General features: G+C 52.7%; 1 protein-coding gene across 4 annotated transcripts in view; it reads right to left on the bottom strand.

The window, feature by feature from the left end:
• Nucleotides 1–3208: 3208 nt before the first annotated feature.
• Nucleotides 3209–20019, bottom strand: part of SGSM1 (small G protein signaling modulator 1) — a 33398-nt gene continuing 16587 nt past the window's right edge. For 2 of the 4 annotated variants that reach the window (XM_085075673.1, XM_085075672.1), the window contains 16 exons: nt 19656–19723; nt 19109–19272; nt 18602–18731; nt 16960–17098; nt 16665–16729; nt 16195–16340; nt 15863–15991; nt 15240–15422; nt 13619–13690; nt 12557–13138; nt 11751–11875; nt 10536–10618; nt 10199–10308; nt 9884–9980; nt 9372–9539; nt 3209–9042 (listed from right to left, as the gene is read on the bottom strand). In XM_085075673.1, the coding sequence (XP_084931799.1) occupies nt 8954–9042; nt 9372–9539; nt 9884–9980; nt 10199–10308; nt 10536–10618; nt 11751–11875; nt 12557–13138; nt 13619–13690; nt 15240–15422; nt 15863–15991; nt 16195–16340; nt 16665–16729; nt 16960–17098; nt 18602–18731; nt 19109–19272; nt 19656–19723 (2350 nt within the window). In that variant the 3' untranslated portion in view covers nt 3209–8953. Of the gene's footprint in view, nt 9043–9371; nt 9540–9883; nt 9981–10198; nt 10309–10535; nt 10619–11750; nt 11876–12556; nt 13139–13618; nt 13691–15239; nt 15423–15862; nt 15992–16194; nt 16341–16664; nt 16730–16959; nt 17099–17984; nt 18156–18601; nt 18732–19108; nt 19273–19655; nt 19724–20019 lie in introns of all 4 variants that reach the window. The other 2 variants (XM_085075669.1, XM_085075670.1) reach the window with 2 other exon arrangements.

Below are 20019 nucleotides of genomic sequence, written 5' to 3'. Positions count from 1 at the left end.
TGTGGGATTGTTGCCAGTTATATAATCTCTGGTGGTTTTGCCTGCACTGGTATGGGAGAGGACATAGCCCCATCCCGATACCAGTGCTATCAGCAACAGCACATGGTCAGACTTGGGGGGCTGTGGGGAGAACAAAGGGATGCAGATTTCCTGGGAGTCTGCTTTTGTTTTCCCGAGCAGAAGAGTGACTCAGATTTCAGCGCACTCCTGTAACTCAGCCAACAACAACACGTCCTTAGTCACGGCGATAAAGCTGAGGATCTGTGTTCCGTTTGCTGAACTAAAAAAAGCTCAAACTCATCCACCCAAGGGCCAGGTCAGTCACTAAACCAGAGACTGTGCTGAACCCCGAGCTGTGCACAGTGACGGCAGCATCTTCCTCCCCAACAACCTCACTGAACTCCAGTAAACTACTCAGAAAATCCACTGAACAAGCACAGATAATCTCGGTGCTGCTCTATCTCAGAGAGCTCTCTGATAACTCCTAAGCACTCACATGTCATTCCAACACGGCTGCCAAAGCCTTGCAGAAATGCTTTCACTTCCTGAGAAATGCTCCAGGAAAAAGCACGGTACTTCCTTGTGCTTAAGGACTGGCTTAACACATCCCTGTGCTGTTGTCTCCTGGATCTGAGCTCGTTTTTCATGGCTGTGAGGTACATCTGCAGCTCATTGGAAATGCCAGAGCATGGATTGCTCCACCTCAGTCATCGCAGTCAAAGCCAGCAAAAGGGGAACTGACAAAGGGCAGGTTTAGATTGGATTTTAGGAAGAAATTCTTCCCTGTGAGGCCCTGGCACAGCGTACCCAGAGAAGCTGTGGCTGCTCCATCCCTGGAAGTGTCCAAGGCCAGATTGGACAGGGCTTGGAACAATCTGGGATAGTGGAAGGTGGAGGAGCAAGGGGCAGAACAAGATGAGCTTTAAGGTCCCTTCCAACCCAAACCACCGTGAATCCATAGGATTCCCAATCCCAGTGTGGCAAAGCCCATTCCTGTTGTACAGTCCTCCATCCCCAGTGCTGCTGGCTGGGTAGGGACCCAAGGCTGCCAGCACCTTACCCTGCATCAGTCAGGTGGCTGTGCCTGTGCAAACTGAGCCTCTCCGCAGGATTTGCCCAGGGATTGCTACAGCTATGGCTCAGCCTTTGAATTTTCAGCTTCATTTTGCTTCAGAGAAAGCCTCTCTGAAATACGTGCTGGAGCAGCTTAAGGCTGCAGAGGCAGCGTGGGGTGTTGCCAGGACAGCACCCACCTGGGCAGATGTTTGTGCCAGGACTCAGCGTGTCCATTCATGCATGTTAACAAGGGCTATAAATACTCAGGTCCTTCCCAGCTCCGGTGCCACGTGCCCGAGCCTGGCAGGAGGGTGTGTGAGGACGAGCAGTCACAGCTGGGCTCACCAGCACAGTCCCCAGTGCTCCCCAGCACACCCACAGCCAAACTGGTTCATGTGCCACAGCCACGAGGGAGCCAAAGGATTGGGCTCATGGAGCAGAGGATCAAAACAGAGCATGGAAAGCACTGGGGCTGCCACCACCCCTTGGAGAAGCTCCCATAATCCAACCCCAGATGATGGCAAACATCACATGAAGAGCCCTTGCTGGCCTGGGGTTGGAATGGTTTCTCTTCCTGCACAGGACAGAGCTGTCACTTCTCCAGAGCTGCTCTGCTGGCTGCTGTCTCCTGCACTGCATGGAGGTGGCAACTGATGGAAATTTCCATGCACTTCAAAGCACAACCTCCGGATAGCTGCTTTTGTGAGAAACTATCCCAAGTTAAAAATTAATGAAATTCACTTTTAGGATCATTTACTTTCCTCCATCCCAACGGCAGGATTTTTGTCAGCCTCTCCACACCGGAACACAGAGCATTCCTGCTTTGGCACCTTGGGCATGTGGCCTCCGGTGATTAGGTTGCCAATTAATATCAGGTAATTAACACATTTGCAAGGGCTGGTTGAATCCCATCCTGACGTTTTGCAAACTCTGCGCGTTTGGGGAGCGTCTTCATCAGCTTTTGAAGTTCTGAGCCGTGAGCTCCCTGCAAACCTCAGCCTGCACTGGAAACTGGGGCTGGGCCATTAGAGCAAACATGCCTCAAGAAGCAAACATATTAGGGATTAATTAAATACCAGGATTTATTTAATTAAGCCTCTTCTCGTAAGTATGTGGAGACAGGGATCTGGAGCGAGCATCCAGCCTTCCCTGCACTCCCATGTTTAGAAATGCAGTGAAACTCAGTGCTGCTTAAAATACAACATTGGCGTGATGTGGAACCCACCTGCCTCCAACAGCAGGGCAGGAACTGACAGCACAGAAAGGTGGCTGATGGAATTCCCAGGGCTGGGGGCACCTCTTCCCTATTCCCACACACAACAACTCCCTCTTGGGAGAGCTGGAAAACCCACAGGATCTTGTGGAGTCTAGAAGGGTGACAGTGCCAGCCTTGAGCAGGGGCAGGGACCACAGGCAGCTTGTCCTCCTCACATTTCTGACGAAAAACTGGTCCCTCCTGTTCCCTGCACAAAAGGCACCGCAGCCCATCCTATCCCTGCCAGCTTAAAGGTCTGGAGATTGATCCAGGAAATACCAAGGCAAGCGAACAAGATCAAGTCCAAGGTCATTTTGGGCACCGTTGCAGAACGCACTCTCTCACCTCCTGCACAGGATCACACACAGGTATAAACACGTCACCACCATGTCCCAGCTCTGGGCTGTCCCATGCCAGGGCCCTCTGTCACCTCCCCATGTGCTCTGTCTGGGGCAGTTCACTCCACACAGCACCAAGGACCTGGCCAAGCCCTTTTCCTCCTCTTTAATTGCTCTGTGCCACCATCACCAAAGGTCTCCACATTACAGGGGGGTACAGCAAGAGGAAGGACAGAGGTGACAGTGCCAGCAGAGCCAAGGAGCTGTCACTGCCACACACCTGCCCAGAGGGACAGGGACAGCCAGGCTGGACAGAAGACACCAAGGGATGGGGGAAAGTGATGACCATGAGGACAAGCAGGGTGCAAAAAGGAGCCCAGGTGACAGCAGGACCCCAGTACAGGGGACACTCACCACGAGCAACAGAGGGCTCCGAAATCTGGGAGCAGTGTGGAAATATTGGGAGCATTGTGGAAATACAGAGCATTTTTGGCACTTCCTGCTCCCTTTCACTGCCTTCCCAGGGACGGCGCAGCCAGAAAGAACCACCAGGATCTGATTGATTTGAAAATACATTAACCATAGAGAATAGAGCTTTAATTTTTTTTTTCTGAACAACAATAAGGAACAGTTTACATTTAAAAAAAAAAACCAAAAGCATGAATAAAATAATATAAAACAGATATTATACCACAGTGTGGAATTCAGATAATCTAAGAACATTAGCAGCACTTCTACAAATTGATTAAAAGCTGTTAAGTGCTCATTAAGCTCATATCGAGCAACTCCCAGAGACCAAAATGGCATCCAACAGAGAAAAGCAGCAATTCTGTGTAGGGCAACAGAAAAGTCTAATGCCAGGACACCAGATACATTCAAATCCCTGTGCTGAGGGCTAATTCCCTGTCCCACAGAGCCCCCACGATGGCTGTCACACCCTGTCACCCTGCCCAGCTCTCCAGAACACTCCTGGAACAAGGGAAGTGACAATCGTGAGTCTGAGGTTACATCCATGTTGCATTTTCAAAGCTTTTCAGTAATTGTTTGGGAAAACAGTTTCTTCCCTGGCTTCTGGGAATTACTCTCCAGAGAGCCTGAATTTCTGAGAATTTGAGTCAATCTTGCACAGTCACAACAATGACATTTTTAATCTCTTTGTATCCAGGATAGGGATTTTCAATTCTTTATCACCCTTAGCAGCAAAGCCGTACCCATTCCTGAAATTTCCATGTATTTAAGATCTTGTGCATAGTTTAAATTTTAGCATTAATTAATAATAATAAAAAAATTTTAAAAGGATAAATTATGCATTTTCCCCCTTATCAAAGCACTGGTGCAAAGTGCCCTTGATCCCAGTCATGTCCTACTGCTGATGGCTCAGGAGCCACCATGGAGAAGGGACTGTCCCCTGCAGTGCCATCTGTGGGCTCTGCTCACCTCCATGTGCAAAATCCATCTAGAAAAGGAAGCTATTATAATACTGAATGGGAATTTAAGGTGGAATACACTTATCAATAATCTAAAATTAAATTAGAAATTAGATTAGATGCATTAAAAGATTTCCATGGCTAGTCCAACATTCTCTGGGAAGTTCAGGATTCAGGCAAAGTTGAGAAGGAATTCTCACACTCTGAGGTGTGGGAATGTGTGGCTATGGCACCAAATGGCCTCAGCTGTGGCCCACGTGGCCACCAGAGAACAGAAATATGGTGTCACTGGGGACCACAAAGGTTCAGATACCTTAATCAATGAAATATTGATTATTCAGGGCAATGAGGATGCTGACCTTGAGTGAGATCGCTGGAACAGCAGAAACGGTCAGAGGCATTTCATCTACTTCAGGGTGTCTGAAAAAGCTTTTATAGGAATTTCTGACACAGGTTCTGGTGAGTTCCAACCCTTCCCCACTGCTAGGAAGGGTTGGAACTCCATCTCTACATTGTGCTCTATCAATTTGTGCTCACACGATAGTAAAATGCTGAAGACAAGTCCAGAACTGCTCAGTACTTGGGGAAATTCCCAAATGGAATGAGAAATAAGACAGAGGTTTTTGATGACACAACCATCAATTTGGTCCTACTGATCAAAGGCTCAGAGGCTCCCACTGGCAACAGCAGTGCCTGTAGAGAGCAGGGATTTAGATATTTTAAGATGTTTCAAAAGCAAACTTAGGTGATGAGAATCCCAAAACTGGTCCCTTCCCTGGTCAGAAGCACATTGGACACAGCAGCTCCCAGTGCAGGGGACCAACCTCAGGATAAACCAGGAAAGAGGGAAAAAAGTCAGGCAAAGTAAGTAACAAATAAATAAAGAACAAAGAATAAGAAGAACCTCATCCCATAAACTGCTCTTGGCCACAAGGCTTGTGCCTGCAGGATGGGATTTTGGGATGGGATCTGAGATCCCCACCCACCTCTTTGATAGTTCCATCTCTCAGCCTTTTATTTACCTGTCAGTGACAAGGGTTGACACCTGCAGTCCCACTGCTGGCTCATGTTGCACTACCAGGTGCATTTTTGATGAGTTAAGGGATGTTCACCATTGCAGGGGCTGGATGAGAGCTGGACAGGGAGGCAGGAAGAAGTTCCCACACAAAAATCCCTCTCAGTCTTCATGAAAAATGTTCACAGCAAAGCAATTCAGACACTCAACACAGCAAGAGAAAAACTCCTAGAAAAATCACACATTTAGGAACAAACACAACTTTTAAAGGCTCTGCACATGTGACACCAAAAGAGATGGGTACCAGGAGCTCATTGCAAGGTTGCATGAGCAGAAAGCTCAGATGCAGGAAGAGAATCCATTTGTCACTCAGGAGAACACAGGGCCAGGACACAAACACTCAGTGGATTTACACACAATGAGCCATTCCTCTTCCCCAAGGGACCAGACAAGATTACTGTATATGGACAAAGCATTCCCTGGTGATGGGCCTCTCCTGCATGGCCAACAGGCCATCCTTGGCTGCACAGCTGGGAGAGATCCCTGCTGGCTTCCATGGCCACCATTCCCACTGTCAGAATTCCAGAAAAAAGTTTCATCTAGTGAGGATCCAGCAGGGGGGCAGAGCCAGGCAGGAGAGGCTGAAACCAGAGAAGACCCACAAACAGCTGCACAGAAAAATCTTTTCAGCTTCTTAGCAGCTTTTAACCATCCAAGAGAGCCCCAGGCTCCTGGTGGTGCCTCACTGTGGGTCTCCACAAGCACAAGAAGCTGCCCTGGGGGGCTCCAGGAGACTTCAGAAAGATGCCCAAAACAGAGCTGGGCCAGGCATGGACAGGGGCAGAGCACAGGGCTTGTTCCTGAACTCCCAGGAACACAAAGTTGGACTCCATGTTTAGACTCAAAGGCTTACAGGAATTTTTGGGAGCAGATGCTTCTCCTGATGTCTGGAGGAGCTGGAGTGGAGCTGTTTGTGGGGCTGTGCCCATGGCAGGGCTCAGCTGGCCAGGGACACTCCTTCCCCACGCCAGCAGCCCCAAAAGAGACAGCTTTGAGTCCCAAATTAAATGACAGACCATGTTCTTTGCACTATCCAGTTTCTCTGCAACCCAGCCAAGCCTGAACTCCACAACTGTTCTCAACCAGCAAATCCCTGGACAAGGCACAAAACCCTGCACAGCTCGAGCAGAGCTGCTCCTGCCCAGCAACACAGCTGAAACAAAGCTTTGTTTATATTATTTTTCCCCCCTTTTTTTCCTCTTGTCCAATATTAAAGTCAGAACTAAGATGAAGCCAAACTGAGGTGATTGTAGTTCTGCTCTGAGCTTCCTGTTGCCCCACCAGAACAACTCTCCCAGCACAGGGACAGTGACAGATTGGCACATCATGAAATAGGTGCTATAGAAACCACACAGTTCTCAGAAGCAAAAGATTTCTCACCCCCTCCCCCCTCAAAAAATAACCCACTTAGTTCACGTATTTTCTCTCTATACTGTATATATATTATATATAGACACGATTCTCTGGTAAACATGTACAAGATATTGTAAATAACATTGAAAATTTCTATCTCCATTTGCACAACAGCGCGCACTCACACGCCAGCACACAAGGACACACAGTCAGGTACAATCAATAAATAAATAATACTTTCCCCCCCCCAGAAATTATTCAAAAAACACTGCTATTGAGCGGCCCAAAGACACTCTCAGTTAATACAGACAGCAAATATTGTGCAGAATTTCTTGGCTGTTTTTGTTTAAAAACCAAGGAAAGAAGCTTGAAAGGTTAAGTGTCAGCGACGTTGCTTGGTCAGACGGTGTTTCAGGTGACCTGTGGCCTCAGGAAAGGGAGAAAAGATCCCTTCCCTTTCCCTCTAGACAGGTGACACAGATCTGTCCTAGAACCTTGAGGGAACAGGAGCAGCCTGGGAAGGAGGGAGAACATGAGCTTTTTGCTCTGCTCGGTGGAAAGTTCAAATATTCTCACAGGAACTGGCAGATCTCAAACTCTGTGTTTCCTGTGCTGCTACAGCTCAGCACCCTTTGGGGTTTTACCACTTCAAGGAATTTCCCAGATGGTTGTACACATCTGCTGGGATTATGAGGAGTACAGAGCTGCCCATTGCTCTCCCCCTGCCCCAGCCCCTTCCCCAAAGGGTTCAGGATGCACCACTGCTTTTCCAGCTGTGACCTCCATGTCCCAAGCATATAGCAAGTGCTAATTTCCTCAGGAACAGCAAACCACTCCACCACGCTCCTCAGACCTTCCCTGAAGCAGCAGCTTTTTTCAAGTGCAGATTGACAACCACCTTTTTTTTTCTGCCAGCAACACCTGACACGTGCCACGAGCCAACACAAACCAGCGCAGACAGATATTCCACGGGAGAAGGAAGGACCACTTTCCCTCCCATGGAAGCACTCCAGCAGCAAGGCAGGAGCAGGGCAGAGGAGAGCACACACACAGCACACATTGCACCAAGGGGGAACACGAATTTTTGCAGCAAAACTTGAGAGAAACTACCCTTATAGGGAGAGCTCCAGCCCAGCACCCCCAGCACTGCCCTCCCTAGCTTGGCTGGACCCTCCATCCACCCACCCCTCTCCTTTTCCTGTATTGTTTTTACCTGAGTTGAAAAATGACTCTGAAGCCTCTGCAGGGCAGCCTGTGTGGGACACAGCAGCTGGAGAGGCACTTCATGCAGTGGGATCCAGGCTGTGCCTCTGGAGCCACTGCAGGAAAAGTGGCCACACAAGTGCATCTTCCCAAAGCAAAGACCACTCAGGGACCTTGGGCTACTCTCCTCTCATAGGCCTGTGGGAAAAGCCCACCAAGATCTAACTGGAGATGCCCAGTGGGTTTAGGGGACTCAACAGCCAGCCCTGAAGCACATGGAAAACCCCCAGGCACCAAGGGGATGGTTTGAGCTGTTGAGCTTCGAGCAGCTGGTCTTAATGGACAGACAGGCATGTCAGAGGGAAAGTCAGGATGGTCAGGAGCTCTGACTTGCCTTCTGAGGAGCCCTCCCTCCCCTCACAGGAGCTCAGAGGAGCAACAAGGAGACCAGACTCCTACCACAAGCAGCTAGAGTAAGGCAGGTAAGAAAACCATCTGGCCTGGAGTTCCCAGAGGAGGTCAGGACCAGATTTCTCAGCGTTCAGAGGACATTACAGAGGCTGGATTTCAAAAAATAACCCCAATTTGGAGCTGTTCTGAAAATCCATCCAGACATGAAGCTCTCGTGTGCTCAGACATTGTGTAGGAACAATGTAAAATCCCAGGGAGAAAAGAGAGCCCTAAAAAAAGAAAATTCTGAAGGGGATGCAACGCATCGTGGGACAAGATCAAAAGGGGAATTTCTGTGATCAAAGTTCCCCATTACTGGCAGAACCGCACTGTGTTGGTGAGAAGCTGAGAACTGGCAGCATCCCTGTGCTGCCTGGGCTCGCAGGGCTGGCTGCCTTCCCAAGCCACAGGGAAGGGCTGCCCAAGGAAGCAGCTTTCCAAGGAAGCAGCTTTCCCTCTGTGCCACCAAGCTCTGCTCCCCCAGCCCCCGAGCTCCACCCTGGGATGAGGCAATGCCATGGGAAGTTTTGGTGGCCACAGTAGGTCCTCCAAGGCCAGGAAGCCACTGCCTGGTCCTGCTCCTGGCGTGCGAACACACCTGGAGGGATCTTTGGTTGAGTCACTGCAGAAGGTCTGAGCCGGGGCCTGTGCTGAGCCCAGGGGACTCCCAGCTCACCCAGCAGCACGTGTCCCACCACCTGAGTCCCACAGGTGTGGCACTTGGAGAAACAGGAGAAGGGAGGAAGCATCAGAGGGGAGTCCTGGCTCTTTGGGTGCCTCGTCTGTCCCGGCTCCTTCATTTGTTCTCGATCAGAGTCTGCACTTTATACACCAGGTCCCGAGCCAGCTTCAGGATCTGCTTGGTGTTGTGGCGCTCAGCCATTTCTGGAACACAGAGAGAGACCAGACAGGTCAGACCTGAGCACCCCCAGCCCTGCTGCCCACATTCCCAACCTCCCCTGGCAGGGACACCGAGCTCTGGAGAGCCATCCTTAACCATCCTTGGGATGGGGACAGCAGCAGGAAGCACAGCCCAACCCTCAGCTCCCTTCAACACATCCAGCTTGGCCACTGCTGAGAAGGGCAGGTGGATTCCAGCCCCACCAGACCCCTCAGAGCTCTGGGTGTGTTACACACTTGCAGCACTGCCCAGATGTGACTGTCCACACCTGGCCAGCTGCCCCAAACTCAGCCCAACAGAGCACGAGATGTACCATTGAAAAACTTGATGATGTCTGTAAAATCCATGTTGTTCTCCAGGATGATGTCCCGGTACATCTCCACCAGGGCCAGGGCTATGAAGAGCACGTAGTGAGCAGAGGAGACGTGAGCAGCAGCCCAGATGGTCTCCCAGACGGCGAAGACATCATCATACACCAGCTCTGTGAGCAGAGAACAGCAGTTACCACTCCACTCACACCACCCTGACTCACAGAGCTCCCAGGGCAGACACACTGGGTGCTTTCTCCCCACAGGAACCTGCTCCAGCTGCAAGCAGAAAAGTCAGGCATCTGTGGGGAGAAATATTCTGCCCTGCAGCAGGTGTCACAGGCCCCAGGACACACTCGTGGAGAGGCTCAGCAGCGGCTCTGGAACAACAGGTTTTGTATCTAGACAGAACAATCAGCCAGACATAAACCAGGGAGAAGTGGTAATTCAAAGTTTAAAGCTGCTGAGAAGCTTGGAAGCAGACCTTGCCCCACCCTTGGATGGTCTCAGCACACACCTCTCTTGAAGTCCAGGAGAAACCATCGGTAGCAGAAGTAGAAATGAGTGTAATCCCCATTCTGGTGCATCAGCTCAAAGAGCTCAGAGTCCAGAATCTGTCAAGAAAAGCAAAAGGAAACTCAGGAATGCACACACAAGGCACCAGCCATCCCTCTGCCTACTTCCCTCCATCCCACTGCTCTCCTGCTCCTCCCTCCCTTTCCTGGCTGCTCTAGGCAGCCCCTGTTCTCCCTCCTGCTTCCCAGCACAGAAAACTCCCTCTCAGCCCCTCCAGGACCAGCTTTCTCCCTTGGGTGTCAGAGGGAAGCCTCACCTGGATCAGTGACCTCATGTTGGCAAAGTGGGTGTCCATGGCTCCTCCGTGGGGGAAGTTCTGATTCATCCTCTTCATCAGCTCGGTGAAGCAGCTGAAAGCCAGAGCCTCTGTGCAGGGAGGAGAGACATCACTGCTGCAGCAGCAACAGCCCTCCAGAAAGCCCACCCTGGCTCCAGAGTGGGCTCCAGAGAGCCAGGCAGAGTCATGGATAAATAGGATCCTGCTCCACACCTCCAAGAACTCCGCTGCAAAGGGCCACCACCCACCTGGCACATCCCCCCAGCAGATCCCCACAGAAAGGGACAGGGAAAGCAGAGCAGAGCCACCCACTCACCATCATCCAGGATGACCAGGAGAGGGGCCAGCAGGTCACACATCCCCTGCACGTAGCCAATCTCAATGTGCTGCCAGATGTAGCTGCGTGAGAGAGCAGGAGAGGTGACTTGGGACCTGAGTGCCACCACCTGCCACCTCCTTTGCCCATGTCCTGTCTCCCTCCCCAGGATGCTGGGGTAAATCACACTTGTTTATTCTGTTATCCCTGTGCTGCACATGATTAAATTCTTGTGGTGACTGCCAGGTAAGGCATGCATGGCACAGCTGTGGATCAACACCCTGCCATGGCCATATCCAGGGTCAGTCCAGGGCTGTGCCATGGCCATTGCATGGAAAATCAGCACAGGGAAAAGCAGAATGGGAAAGCACAACACAGTGGGGTCATTGGTTAAAGGGCAGAGACTGATAGAATTTGTTCATCTCTCATTCTCATCCTTCTCCTTCAATTCATGCTCTTGGTTCTCTCTGCAGACACTGCCTGCCTGGCCTTCCCATTCCCAGTGTCCCAGGAAGCACCCAGCTCTGCAGGGATATCTTCCCTTATTTGGTCGCAAGGCAAAATGTGCTCAGAGGACTCAGATCTGCTGCTGGCACAAAGGAAAGATCTTTCCCAGCCTGACCACTGGTTTTCCAAAATCTGCTGTGCTGAAGGTCTAATCTCAGCAGAGATCTCCAGCTCTGGCTGTCGGGTGAAGTGACAGCACTGATGGAACAGCAGCTTCTCCTCATGTTTGCAAGATGAGTAATAATATTTTATCCTCGGCTGCCTGTGAAGTGTCTGAGTCTCTGAATGTCACTAGGCAAGCTCTGAGTCACAGGGACTCAGAAATGCACCCAGGTCTGGCTCTCTCCTGGGATTTTGGGCAGGCACAACCCATTCTGCTGCTTCAGGCACTTTCTCATTAGCACCACAGCTCTGTGGGCTGATCCTCATTAAAACATTTTCCAGGCATCCTCCAGAAAGCAGGCAGGCTGCACTGCTCCTGGGCAGCCCAGGGAGCCTCTGCCTTGGCCAAAACCCCAGGACACAGCAGTGATGGAGAAGGACAGCCGGACACCTCGGTTTGGGAACTGCTGCATTGTTGGGGCTGTGGAGTATTGGGATGATGAGGGGATTTTTGGGGAGGAAGTCAAGGAGCAAAACTCATTAACTAGAACCCAGTCTGAGGCTCCAGCCTGCAGGTGAATCCCAGGAAGCCCCTGCAGCCCTCACCTGCACATAACGTTGCGGAGCTTCTCCAGGTTGGCAGGGGTGAAGTACCAGTAGTTGCGGTCACAGCGCTGCACGTCCTTCTCGATGCGGTGCAGGTTCACCGTGTACATGTCCAGCAGCTCTGGCTGCCCAAAACAAGAGCAGAGTTGATTTGTTTTTCCCAGTAAAAAGCAGGGAGAGAGTTGTGAGGGTAGTGGAGGGATAGGGCAGAGTTTGGGTGGGAAGGTGGGAGCCTCTCCACACCCAACTGTGGGATCAGCAATGCAGGTAAATCCTGCTCCTCCACTCGGCCCCACTGAGGCACATCTGGAGTGGGGTGTTCAATTCTGCTGTGCTCCACAGCCCAAGAAAGACAAGGAGCAGCTGGAGAGGGTGTCCAGCAGAGGCCACAGAGATTATTTGGGGTCTGGAGCATCTCTGTGATGAGGAGAGATGGCAGGAGCTGGGCCTGGTCAATCTGGAGAAGGGACTGAGAGGGAATCTAATAAATCCATAAAAACATCTCAAATCGTGTGCCAAAAGGACAGTGCCACACTCTTTTCGGTGGTGTCCACTTCCACCTCAACATGAGGAAGAATTTCTTTCCATGGAGGGTGGCAGAGCCATGAAAGAGCTGCTGGGGAGGGTTGTGTCTCCCTCTCTGGAGACCTCCCAAACCCACCTGGATGCCTTCCTGTGTCACCTGCTCCCTAGGCTGGGGGGTTGGACTGGATGATCTCCAGAGGGCCCTTCCCAACCATTCTGGGATTCTGTGGTCCTGTGAGGCAGCCAGGAAGAAACCCCACCCTGGACAGGTCTGTACTTACAGAGTAGGTGACACCCGTGGAGGAGAGAGCAGCTGGCTCACTGCTGGTCAGGTCAGTCACAGTCAGAGAGTCCAGCTGTGGGTACAAACTCTCCATCTCTGGCTCTTCAGAGAGGTTGTCCTCACTCTCCACCAGGCTCTGCTTCTCAGCCTCGCTGTCTGCCCAGCTCTCCACCACAGTCAGGGCCACAGTGTCACTGTCACGCAGGAGCCCCGCCGAGCCCTCACCCACGGGGACAAAGTCCATGCTTCCACCAGTGGGAAATTCACCTTCCAGGCTGTCTTGGCCTTGCAGCTTCTCCTGCTGGACACCATCCGTGTCCGGAGGGGCTGGCAGGTCTGACCCAGCAGCCTTTCCCTGGGAGCTGGAGGAGGATTTGGTGGTTTCCAGGGCACTGTCCTCGTTGCTGAAGCTGCGCTCTGAGAACCCCGATGTGATGGAGAAGTTTTGGGAGGAGGGGTGCCCAGAATCAGGGGAACACGTGCCGTTGGGAACTGTCCCATTGGGGATCTTGCTTTGTTTGCCATCTTCCAGCTGAGCATCTCCTTCAGTCTGCTCCACCTCGTCCACAGATTCAAACACCTGCAAAGGGTGAGTGGGAAGACATTCAGCAATATTGGGAATACAGGCACTATGTCCCCAAGAGCTGTATACTCCTAGTGCCCATGTTCCCAGCAGTGCAGAGGGAGGAAAATCCCCTTTTAGCTTCCTCTCCCTCGATTTGAGTCAGCACTTGCTCATTTGCACAACTCCAAGCCCACAAATCCCTGCTGCAAAGGACTATGCTCTGCTTGGCATTACATATTGGGCAGAAATTTCAATAGGTGTTGAACACCTGGGCTCAACCAGAGGGAGAAACCACGGGGCAGAGCTGACAGGTGAACACTGAACACCATGAGCACAGCACTGTTCTGACATCAGCACCTCCAAAGCACGCTGGGGACTCATTTACCTCTTCCAACACTGGTTCTGCTTGCCAGAAATCATCGTGGTTGTGGTGAAGAGTCAGGTCAAGCCAGGCCAGAGCCATGGGGACAAGGAAAAGAGGGACAAGGTGCTCACCTGGGTGCTGGAGCTGGAGTCACTCTGCAGCCGGGCGTGGTTCTGCCGGCCAGAGCTGCAGCTCTGCGAGGACTGGAGGGGAACAGGGAAAAGGGCAGTGAGAAAGAGAAGAAAAAGGGTTGGAGTGAGAGAGCTCAAGTAGAGGTGACACTTCTGAAAATGCATCCGGTGAATTCTCACATTTGACCCATGGAGGATGCTCCTGTCACATCCACACTGCCATGTCACCCAGCACAGTGCCCTGCCTCAGCTGGGAAGGTGACAAAGGCAAAATCCCAGGCCAGTGCACTTGTTCAAGTGCTGTGTGTTGGGTCTGAAGGAGCTGCTTTCCTCTGGCCTGCACGGAGGTCACACTGCCTCCCTGGAGTGCAAATTTCCACAAATCTCTGTCCTAATTTGGCAGCAATGCAGCTCAGCCCAGCTCAGTTTACATAAACGATGAAGTCAGGCTATAAAACAGTCCCTCCAAGCATATTCATGCTTTTCCCCTTTTCTTCAAGGACAAATATTGATGTTTTAAGCCAGACTCGGTGGAAGCAGCTCCTCTCAAAGTCACAAGCACCCTGTTCTGGCTTCCAGCTGAAGCACAGAGGGAAGGGCTAGGATTTGCAGGCACCAGATCTATCCTCAGCTCCCTGGGCTCCCTCTGAGCCCTCAATGGGAGCAAGTCCTCCCCATTAACAGAGGTACAAAGCATGGCCATGACATCACACACAAACAATAGGATTTTAAGAAAATACAGCCCATTCAGACTAGTAGTTGTCCCCACCCTTGTATTGTGGGTGTTTGCTGGGCAGAGCTCTGGTGGAGAGAGGAAGGGCGACAGTTTTCCTCCATTACCATGGGAGCATTTAAAACAGGAAATTTTCAGGTTGAAATGGGAAAAGGGGGAACCTTTGCCTGTGTTGGCTCTGCCAGCTCCCTTCTCCATGCCTGTTCTCAGAACAGACACACGTGGGTACAAAGGAAGAGCCACAGTGGAGATGCTGAGGGGAGGGGAATGATTCCCAGGGCTTCAGCCAACAGAGCAGCACCTCTGCTCACCCTGAGAGCTGCATCATCCAGTTCCACCCTGCCCCGGCCCAGACCTGCCTTCCCTGCATCTCTCTCCCTCTCTGGGCACACACAGGATTGGGGCTGAGCTCATCTCTTTCCCAAAGCACCCACACAAACTTCCCAGAGGGAAGCAGATCAAGGCTCCAGTGCTCACCTCCCCTCACCTGAGGTCAGGGAATGCTCTGCCACGCTAGGCTCTTCTCCTCCAAGGACAAAACTCTCATGGAAACACTCCCTGGACTCTGTTCCCAGGACTGCCTTTTCTTTCCCAGGCTTTTCCCTCCCCACCCTTTGGTTTGGGCTGTGCATCTCATTCCTCACCGCATTGCTAAAAGCCAGTCCATCCATCCCCATGGATGACACAGTGCACTGAGGGTGTATTTAGGCTTCTTCCATGCTGCAAAAGGGAGCCAGGAAGCCCAGTGCCCTGCTTCACAGCCCCTCGGTGCCAGGAGGAACATGCTCTTCCCTCCACTTCAACAGAAGTGGGCACAGGTCAGGGAAGGAGGGTGGGCAAGGCCTGTGTCTCCATCCCACACAGACTCCAAGCTCCCCACGCCCTCACCTCGTTGCTGATGGTCGAGTCCCTGTGCATCATCCTCTGGATGTGGGAGTCCAGGCTGGCCCCCGAGGAGCACTTGGCCAGGGCTGCGGCGTGGGACTCCTTCTCGCGCTGCCGGACGATGGCCTCGCAGCCCAGCCACTCTGCCATCGTGTGCTCGTAGCAGGCCCGGGTCTGCTCGTCAGCCTGGGACACACGGGGGGACAGGGGATGGGAATGGCTGTCCCAGGAGAGCCCCAAAGCAGCCCCTCCTGCACCCCAAACAGCCCCACACAGAGGGGTTGGTGAGAATTGGGGGGGATACCATCACCCTGACCCTGTGCAGTGCCTGACCCACAAAATGTGGCCAAAATTAGATGGAAAAATGCCCATCCATCTCCTCCCTGCCCTCCCAAGGTGCACAAAGAGGACATGAGGAGCTGCACAGGCCAGTGCTGAGCTTGGCTCTATCAATTCCAGCTGATCCAAGTGTTTCTCCCACTCCTACCCACAGCCCAGCCCAGAGTGGACATGAGGCCCAGTGGGCTCACGGGGTGGGTTCTGCACACTGCCCCTTCCCCTGGGCAGGACCAGGGCACACCAGTGGACACACCAGGCTGCTGAGCAGGCAGCACACCCTCACCAACCTCCTTCCTCTCCGCCTCTGTCATCCCAAACTGGTAATGGCCCAGCAGGAAGGGCCACACAGCCTTCCTGATCTCGTGCTGGATCCCTCCATAGTAGATCAGACGCAGCAGCTCCTGGTCCTCATAGCTCTGTGGGAAGAGCCTGGGGTCAGGGCACAGACACAGCCAGCACATCACATGGAAAAGTGTCCCCAGTGACACCCTTCAGCACCCAGAGCATTCCCAGACCTCAACCACCTGGCTGACTTCCCTCCTTCAGGAACTTCTTTATGTGTTTGACCACCTCCCCGTGACACTGCCCCAGGCTGTGTGTCCCCAGGGCATGGCCCTACCGAGCTGTCCTGCAGGTATCTGTGCCAGATGTCCACGGTGAGCCCCGCGCTGGCGCTGCAGGGGACATCAGGGGACACGATGTTGTGGTTGACCAGCGCCGACAGGTGGGTTCTCACTGTGGACAGGTGTCTGCAGTAGGCCAGCCCTGCACAGGGAACACCAAACCTTCAGTGCAACTCCGGGAAACGCGAGGATGGAGAACAGGAGGAAGCTCTGGTGAGGCTGGTCACTGGTGGAGATCTTCTGCAGTCACATCCAGCCCTCAGAACTGGAGGACAAGTCCCTCATTTTGTACCCCCTGTGCTGCTGCTCATGGGGTTCAAGGCTGAGCCCAGCTGTTTGCTCCCCACCCTGAGCACAAGCAGCAGGTCCCAGTTAGTTCCCCTGGCCACTGCCAGCTCCCTGCCCAGGACCTCATCCCTTATCCCATCCCACATCCCCATGCAGCAGGGATGTGACAAGCACTCACATCCATAGAAGGCCCGGGACAGGATCTGGTACTTCATGTTGTCACACAGGAGCTTCAGTGGAGCTCTGCCAACAAAACCACAAGAGATGTGAGGGGAGAAAACACTCCTGTGCATCCCTCAGCCTGGCTTTGATCCCACTGCTCCAGCTTTGCCTGCAGAGATTCACCAGGTTCAGAGCAGCAGCTCCTGCTGCCAGGCCATGGAGCAGCTGAGATGTCCCAGATGCAGGGACAAGCCTCACTTCAGCCACATCCCACCTGGACACTGAGCCCTGGCTCTGCTGTGCCCTCATACCTCTCGTGGCTGCAGCCGTTGGCAGGACCCCCATCAGAGGAGCCACTCTGGGAGCAGGAGGAGCAGGAGGATTTGTGGGTGCTGGGCTGCCACATGGGGGGCAGGACAGCCCCTGGAGCATCCATCAGGTCCTGGGGCACTGCAGCAGGGAAGAGAGGAGCATCAGTACAGCCTGGCACTGCCCTGGAGTCAGGGAGCGACAGGGGTCCAGCAGAGAGGACATTTGATTGGCAAATGCAGCATCCCACACTCTTCCCAAGGAGGCTCCAGCAACCAAGAAGGACCCAGCGCAGGGAATCACAGCACTGATGAGCTCAGGAGAGAGGAAAGAGAACAAAAAGCACTGATGAGAGAGAACCGTCGCTAATTAACCAGCTAATTCAGAAAGCTGATCTTAAACTGCTTCGTGCTGACCAAGGCAGAAAAACCCAACACCCAACACAGAGATTCCAGAGAAGGGGCTGAAGAGAGGAGAGAAAACAGGACTGAAATCAGCTGCTGTCCCAGGAAGAGTGGATTACTGGAAGGGAAAAGGCCCATCTCTCCAAAGAGCCCATCCAAAGTTCAGGGAAAGAAGGGAGCATCCAAATCACAAGGCAGAAGATGAGGATTTGGATGAGGAGGTTGAGAGGGACAGCAGGAGCTCTGCATGTTGTCACTTGTTAATCCCTGCTTCAACCCAAAGTGCTGCTGCAAAGGCCTCAGGTCCTGCTCAGGTACCACCCCCCCACAGCCCAGGCCATGGGAAATAATCCTTTTTACTCCTCCTTGGAAATTAAACTGTGGTAGAAATTTCATCTTCTGGGTGTCCTCGCTCTCCCTTGGTCTCACTGACTCCTCCTGCTTGTGACATGGAATAACTGACATTGGCAAGAAAAATACTGAATTGTTCCTATGAAATTCCCTTCCCCTCCCACTGAGCTGATGGGTCAGTGACAGTCAGTGGTGACAGGGACAGCTCTGCAGGACCTGTCAAGTGACAACACAGGCAAGCTGAGCACCAGACCCAACCAGCAGCTCATTACACTGATGCCAAGAGGTGCCCAGAGCAGCACGGGGAGCTCGGGGTGTGCCAGGGAGACTCAGACACCATTTAGGGATCACCACGATCTTGCTTCTAGCTGGAATCTTCACCATCTTCCCTCTCCCAGCAGTCACGGGTGCAAGGAATGGGTGAAAAGCACCATTAATGGCAACTAGAGACACAGAGAGAGGACAAGGGCACAAATGAAAGGAGAAAGAATCTGTGGGGAAGAGAGAATGATGCTGTTCCACCCCTGGCTGGGAAGGTGCACAGGAACAACACAGGCTGTGATGATGCCAGCTGAGGAGATGGCAGCAACTAATTTGGCCCCCAGATGAAATTTTAAGGGGGAGATCAAAATGCAGCCACAGAAAAGAGCATCTCTATCTGCTGTTTTAGCCCCAGTTAGGTTTTTATCTGACTCACTGAATTGTGTTAGTCAGCTGAAGGCAGGGAGAACCAAGTATAATCTCAACTGACGTTATGGAGGAGTCACAGCGGATGTCATTTCTCCCCTACAGCCTCCAAAACATAGCAAAAAGGTTTCCATCCCATTCCATGCCCATCAGCTCCATGTCCTGGCTTGTACAAACTCCCCAAAGCCTGCCCTGCACTCACCAAACTCTGCCTGTGTCCCGGGGTAGATGATCCTGAAAACATAATCCGTGGCTTCATCATCCTCCTTGTCGGACGCTGACTCTGAGGAGCCTTGGGGGCTTCGCTTCCTCAGCTTGGGAAACACCTTCCCCTGGGGGAGCAGAGTGCCCTTCATGAGCCACCCCAGAACCAACCACCCCCTTCCTGAGCTCCTGCCCCCATGCTTTGCCATGTCTGCACATTCCCTGGGCAGCAGGTGAATCCATAACCCTGCTGGGCACAGAGGAAGTACAGCCCAGAGATCCAAACCCTCATGGGCAGCCCTCCCACAGCCTCCCCAGCCTTCCAGAAGGATCTGTTTAACTGGGCAAGGCCATGAGCTAAACCAAACCACCCCATTTTAAGCCCACCTTCCTTATTAATTCTGGGAGGGCATCATTTAAAATGCAGCACCCACTAATGCCAGACAGAGTATCCTCTCCACCAGCTCTGCTCCACACGGGAAAACCAGCAGGAACAGAAACCCACCTTCCCCCTCTGTGACCAGAGCGGTGGATCCAGCTGCCCATGGGGCAGGAGGCCATTCTCCAGGCAGGACAGGAACTGCAGCAAGTGTCCTCCACGGGGGAAGCGCAGAGGTGGCCTCTGGATGCCATCCTGGCTCACCAGGACAACTGTGCCACCACTGTCTACTGTTGGCAACAGCGAGAGCAGACACAGCCATCAGTGAGGAAAACAGCACAGGCCAAAAGGCAGAGGGCAGGGAAGATCAGGGAACTGTCTTTCTGGAATGGAAAATAAGGGCTTTCTTCCCTGTGTGGATTCTTCTCTAAGTCCATTATGAGACTGGAGCCCTGGGGAAGGCTTGCTGGGATCACCCCTTGGAAATCAGAGCCCTGCTCTGCAGGGAGACTCCCAGCCAAGCTCCACAGCCTGGGGGAAAGACTTTCCTAGAGGCATTTAAACCACAGTGACCACCCAGAGCTCTGGGCATCTGCCCTGGAGTCAATCCAAAGCCATGTGCAGCACTCAGAGGTAAGGGACAAATTCCAGGGTGCCACAGCTGTGGCCTTACCTTGCTGGTGACAGTGCAGATACACGATCTCCTCCAGGCGAATGGTCATGGCATAGTCCCAGTACACACTAGAACAGAGGGACAGGGAGGCTGTGAGCCTCAGGGATCTGAGAGGCTCTGCTGCTGCTCACAGCAGCTCCAGATGCTGCTCCAGATGCTCTGGCACCAGGCAAAGCCACAGAAAGGATGAGATCCCAGAGCAGTGACGCCAGCCTGATGAGTGACAACATCCCTGCAGAACCAGGAGCTGTCTCTGCCACCTCAGCTCAGCCCAGGCCAGTCCTGTCCCACCTGCCCTGGGTGGTTTCTCTACCCTCACACTGTTCCCAGACACAGAAAATGTGTCCATGGATCCTGCCAACTG

The sequence above is a fragment of the Lichenostomus cassidix genome, chromosome 15, assembly GCF_008360975.1.
Source record: "Lichenostomus cassidix isolate B80296 chromosome 15, HeHo_3.0, whole genome shotgun sequence".
NCBI classification, from domain to species: domain Eukaryota; kingdom Metazoa; phylum Chordata; class Aves; order Passeriformes; family Meliphagidae; genus Lichenostomus; species Lichenostomus cassidix.
The sequence above is the reverse complement of the archived record's forward strand: the minus strand, read 5'-3'. Positions and strand labels throughout refer to the sequence as shown.